Source organism: Aptenodytes forsteri, unplaced genomic scaffold, assembly GCF_000699145.1.
Source record: "Aptenodytes forsteri isolate BGI_AS27 unplaced genomic scaffold, ASM69914v1 Scaffold109, whole genome shotgun sequence".
NCBI classification, from domain to species: Eukaryota; Metazoa; Chordata; class Aves; order Sphenisciformes; family Spheniscidae; genus Aptenodytes; species Aptenodytes forsteri.
The window spans coordinates 3,813,955-3,819,954 of record NW_008794431.1 but is presented as its reverse complement, the minus strand read 5'-3'; the positions used below and the strand labels follow the sequence as shown (position 1 = coordinate 3,819,954).

The following is a 6,000-nucleotide window of genomic DNA, read 5'->3' as shown; positions in this document are numbered from 1 at the left end:
AGAATTAATGGGCACAGTGGATTAGGAGGTTATGGGAATTTTCCATAGCTCCTGAAAGTGTCTGCTTTGGCCTTTCCTTCCGCGGGGGCAGGGGATTCAGTCTCATTGTCTCATATTCCCTTTTTGAATGTTAGAAGGCTTAATACAGACTCATTTTTACTTGTACGTTCAGTTACCTTTTGACTTACTGCTATGGTACAACAGTTTTATAAATTTATTTGCTATTATATGCTGTATAGGGCATTCAGGGTACTAAATTTGGAGAGGTATTCTGGCATTCTGTTGATCTGTAATCTGTTTTAGGGAGGCACGTGCCTGGAAACTGTTTGTTTCAGCAGAGATGAGTGAAAGTGTTTCTGGAGCTCTAGAGTAGAAGAAAGGGTACTGCGAATCATGAAGATGTTATTGAAGGAATAAAACAAATTCATATTTGTGTGAAACAGACTGTTAGAGATTATTTAACATGGTACGTACTCAATTTTCTCCAAACTGTACTGTGCTTGTTACTCATTTTGGTGTTTTTTTTTTTTTTGTTGTGTTTTTTTGCCTTCAGTTCTATAGGTGCTGGTACAAAAACAGTTTAGCAATGGATCAAAGAAAAAATGATAGTTTTGTCCCAAGTATCACGCAGTTGGAAGACTTCCTAACAGAACATGACTCCAATGTTGTTTGGCTGTTAGTAGGTAAGGTGAATCTATTCTGTTTTGATTATATTTTTTTGTGTGTGTGTACTTTTAAATGTGCTTCTCTAAATGCTGGCATGTCAATATCGAATTTCTTACCAAATTACATCAAAACATTGAAAATAGATTTTTATTTGTCATACAGCTGTTTAGTGAGGTATGGCAATGCTACTTCAGTGGTTCAGAAAGAAAAAATACGGAACTGTTTCCAATACTAATTGTGCTGCAACACTTGGGAGATAAGTCCAGTGTGCAAAGGATGATGCTCTGCAACTGCGACTCTGCAAAATAAGAACTCAGTGAGAACTTCTCTCCATGAAATAAGTTTTTTTTCTAACACCAGAGTAAGCTGGTGATTAATTGTAATACCATAACAAAGGATTAGCGTTGTAGCACATGACAGACAGATACAATAACTTCATTATACCAAGATGTACATATCTGTCATTTAATATGGTATAATTTGAATAGTGATATAAAGACTATTGTGTTTAATGACATAACTTCTAGACTAAATTGTGTGCCACAACAAGCCTTTAAGCCAAACCACCGTGTACTCGGTTACGGGCTGTTTTTGTACATGTGCGATTTAGGTATGCTAATTTTTTTGTAACACTAGTGCTATTGTTTATATTTGTGTGTAGGTGTTTTTATTTTCTGAATCTATGAACAGGTGGGTCAGGGACAGCAAAATAAAAATAAAGTTGTATTCAGATTCAGATGAGAGTGCTAGAAGTGTGTGATGAATTCAGACTTTTCCAAGGGTAGATAATACCTGCTTTTCAGCCTTGACTCTTGGACCTGGAGTGAGGGGCAGCGCAGGAAAAATAACTTTATTTTTTGAATTCTGGGAAGTTAAAGCATGTCTGTTGGCTACTGACGTACTGAAATTATTTTTCAGTAGGCCAAACTGAATGAAAAAGACATAGGCAAATTAGCCGAGGGTGCTTTCTGAATATTATTTATTTCACTTTTAATATGTTGACATGGAAAGTTCATACTCAACGTAAAAATCTTAAGTATAATCAAGACGAAAATAGGGGAAGTCACCGTGCTGATAGTTGCTCATGGTAAAATGTGGAACAGATGTGGAACAGATCTGAAAGATTTGTCTCCGGAAACTTTGACTTGAGACTTAGAGATGCTCAGGTCTTTCACCAAAGAATAAAAGTGTCGAACTGCAGCCTGCAGAATTTTCTTCCTCTGGTTTTCCCCTCTCTGCACTGGATTCTTAGAGCAAACTATTAGTAATTCTATTTGGAAAGTATGTAGGATATAAGCAATTACATGTAACAGCTATAATTTAAACCAAAAGCATTGCTTAGCTTTCTTATTTGCTTAAATATATTAAACTTACAAATTTCTGCTTCAGAGAAGGGTGGGTGGAACTTCAAGAAATAATATAGTCCATCCCTTTTTTCTGAGGGCAGATTGACCTATATACAATTAGGCAGTTTTGGGGAGCTGCTGATCTCTTCAATTGTAAGAAACCACCTGGTATTCTAGAAACAATGACACAAACAACAGAAAAAGCTGGGTAGCCTCCTGTTACTATGAGGTTTGGATAGAAACATATTAAACTAATATTTAGTAACTGACCCGGTTTCAACCAGCCATTCCTCCTTTGCTTTCATCTGCTGACCTACGGCATCCTGTTATAGGAGAACAAAAAAAGATGTCAATAGTTTCTTCTCCTGAATCCTGAAACAGCTAACTTGATCCCAGTAAAAGAGGTGACGAATTCTAGAAGTGAACATGCTCCTCAAAGAGCTGGTGCTCAATTCTAGAATAATTTCTAAAAATCACATGCAGTAAAACTTCCCAAATGTAATTTCCAAAATGTAATTTCACTGAAGAGGCTTTTAAAATCAAGAATTTAATAACGAGATGAATAGAGTTTATGGGATCTGTCACTTAATAGTGGAGACTAAATTTGGTGAGGGAAAAGGCTACAATTTGTGGCAGAGGTGAGACTAGTGGTAAAGGCGGTGCGTTAGGACCGTAGTGCCTGGAAACTGCACTAGTTTGCTGATTTTTCTCAGTATATGTCACCTTAAGAAGGTACCTTCTTGGCTTTAGGTATCTAGAAGTTAAGTGTGTAGTTGAATTTTAATCTCAAATTAAGTTTTATTACTGGTATGAGACCCCTTGGGTGTGAGTTATTCCACCTTTCTCCCTACACTGATAGAGGACCAGCAGTGGGTAGCTTACTCATCTGAAAGCGTGGGGAGGTAAACGCTGTCCTTGGAGTGTGCCTTCACTGAATGCCAGGAGCAGTTTCTTTTGTGGGGTGTAGCTTTTACCCTCCCTGCCTTCTTCCTGTGTAATCACCCACACAGATTTGATTTGTTTTACATGTCAAGCAGCTTACCTGCCCGAGTGCATGAGCTATTTGAATTTTGGCCACACTGAATCCATTTTCCTGTAAGGAAAAGACAATCATGCAAGTCTTTCTCTTCTGCCTTCTCCTCATCTTTCAACAAAGAACAGGTGTTGTTACAAAGCAGTGGAGCATCCCACTGCAAAAAAATTAAGGGGCAGTAAAAGGGCAGGTTGTTTTTGTAATTGTTTTGTGGGGGGTTTTTTTTTGGTGTGGGTGGGGTTTTTTTGTTTTTTTGGGTTTTTTTTAATTTTTGAGTAATCATCTGAACTCTGCAGAGTGAAGGCGTCATACCCGTATGCCTTTTGGCACTTCAGATTTCCCATAAAAGGCACAATAAATCTGAGTTTTTCAGTATGAAGTATATTCATAAATGAAAAAATTCTGTTACAAAGTTCAGTTAGTATAATGAGTAGAGATATCTCAAATACAAAAATTGCTTTCTTTCCTACTCTGCTTTGGATGAAACAGAATGGTAATTATCAGTAAAGTGAGTTAGAACTCGTCCGTTCCCTGTCAGTCCCATTCCTTTTGGGTTTGTCCTTCTGGAAGCTTTGAGAACCCTTGTAGTTAGAAATAGGTTACTAGCTCTTAATCAACTAAAGTAAAAATTACTTTGGGGATTAGCAGACCTAATTTTTTTTTTTTTTAAAACATGTTTCTCATTGGATTGCTATTTCCTTTTTTTCCTATCAAATTCCATGCTTGAACTGTTGACAGATTTCTGCTAACCCAAGGACTGGTACATTTCTCTGAGGATACAGCAACTTAGGAAATTGTTTCAGATGTGATAATGTTGCTTCCTGTGCTAAGATATGAAAGACTAGAAATTTAAGTTACAGTTCATGGTTTGGAGAAGGGTGGAGAAGGAATGTAGTATGTCTTTTGCATTGGGGTTTTTTTTAGGGTGTTTTGAAATAAATGACTGTGTGGGATCGTGCATGTTATGATTTGATCTATGAAATTTAACTTCTTGAACGATAAGGGATGCAATGAAATGTGTGTGCCTTTTGCAGGTCCTCAGGAGGACTTTTTTTTTTATATTGGGGAATGGAAGAGCAGTGAAGAATCTATACTTTTCTGAACTGCCTATTTCCCCTTCTTTATTCTCCCCACCTCTTTACACCCTTCTCACACCATCTCTTGAAAACACCCATTAAAGTGTCCCATCAGTTTCAAATTTGTTTAGAGAGTAGGAGGAACGTTCTTGTACTTTATAGTCTTAATACGTAAGGCTTTTATCTAGGTCAGCATACTTCAAAAAATATTTTAATTCATTTTAATCTTTCAACAGCGACAATATTGTCTTGTGGATGGATTATCTACCTAACTTACTATAATTCCCGGAACATTGGACTCATTTTAACATTGGTTCTTAACAGATTATATAAACATGGCTACATCCATATTGGTAAGTTATGATTACTGTAATGCTGCTGTTTGTCTACTGCTTTTTATTTCACCTCAATTTGCTAAAAACTCTTGAGTAAAATCAAAGTGTTCTTTTGTTACAGTAATTTAAAAATGATGAGCTTGGGTTTAATTTAGGAAGAGAAAAAGTTCAATATCACATTTTAGGGGAGGATTTTTGGTGTAGGTAGAAAAACACCCCCTATTTCATTGAAGTCTCATTATTTTATATTAAAATGCACTTGACAGGTTTTTTAATTTTAAGTTGAGTTTACCTTTTTTCTGTTTAGTCTGTATACTTTGTGTTCTTAAAATCTGTACATTTTGCATTACCCCTTTTTCAAAGCCCTGTAATCATAACGGTTAGTGTCCTAAAAGGAGAATATTGACCTTAGTCCCCCACAGAACCTGCCTGAGCCACTTCTGAATTTGCCTCATAATTTGGTGTTAAGGGGTGCAGCTTCCCACTCCCCTGCACCTTTGAGGCGGGTTATACGGCATCTGAAGTGTGGGTAGCAACTGCTGGAGAGGGCTCAGAGGGGCACAGTCGAGTCTCAAGCCTCAACTCCCTGTTACGGCAGTGTCCTTGCTTTCTAAATAAGCTGTCAGAGCAACTAATAATGTTAATCCATACTGGGACTGTTGATATGTAGAATTTGTACTGCCTAGAACATTTGCATAAAAATCCATTAACTTTTTTTTTAATATTTTAAAACATTTTTGACTAAAACAGGTCAGTACGAATCACTTGGGCACTCACCCACATTACAAAAATATCTGATGCTGCGTCACAGGAGGCTGTATCCCACAACCTCACTCTGACTGCACTTTTAATTTTCTTTCATTTATTCTTCCATGCCTTCCTCTGTCTGCTTCCCAGAATGACGATGACTTTAGTTCTGGACTTTTTCTGCAACTATTCATCATAGTAGTGAAAACTTAAAAAAAACCAGCCCACACACACCCGCCTGCCAAAGAGACCCCTGCAATAATTTGCTTATGTTCTCAAGAATTTAAGAAAACTGTAATCCAAACTATGTTCAAATCCAACTTTTTGAACAGCAATATAGATGAAATACTTATTGGCTGCTACACTTGATATATGGGCTTTTATTAAAATTTCGCTGTGAAATTGCTATTAAGTAAAGACAGCTGGACATAGCTGGCCAAATATATGGTGTTCTTTATAAACTTAATCAGTAAGAAGAACATAACATTAATTAAATCCCATGATTTACAGCTTGGCTTCAATCGATTAATGTTGATTTCTATTTTATTTTTTTTAAACAAATCATGGTTTATTTAACTTTCTGTAGGTGAGGTGAAAAGCCTTAGGAAAAATATGCACTATTGCATAACCTGCTGGTCTTTTCATGCTTATTAATCCTTCCTGCTGTAAACACAATTTGTCATAATAATTTGACTGAAAACTTTATAGCCATTTAAAATTTGAAAAATTATTTTGTCAGGAATCTTTATTTCTCTAATTACAGTCTTGCACACAATGGCTTGATACTTACAAATGTT

At 36.5% G+C, this 6,000-nt stretch overlaps 1 protein-coding gene across 1 annotated transcript in view; it reads left to right on the top strand.

Annotated features, from left to right (window-relative positions):
* Nucleotides 1-559: 559 nt before the first annotated feature.
* The window catches only part of KIAA1109 (KIAA1109 ortholog), a 125,034-nt gene continuing 119,593 nt past the window's right edge, over nucleotides 560-6,000 (top strand). The window contains exons 1-2 of the mRNA XM_009289501.1: nucleotides 560-683; nucleotides 4,358-4,474. Of these exons, the coding sequence (XP_009287776.1) occupies nucleotides 587-683; nucleotides 4,358-4,474 (214 nt within the window). The 5' untranslated portion in view covers nucleotides 560-586. The remainder of the gene's footprint in view (nucleotides 684-4,357; nucleotides 4,475-6,000) is intronic.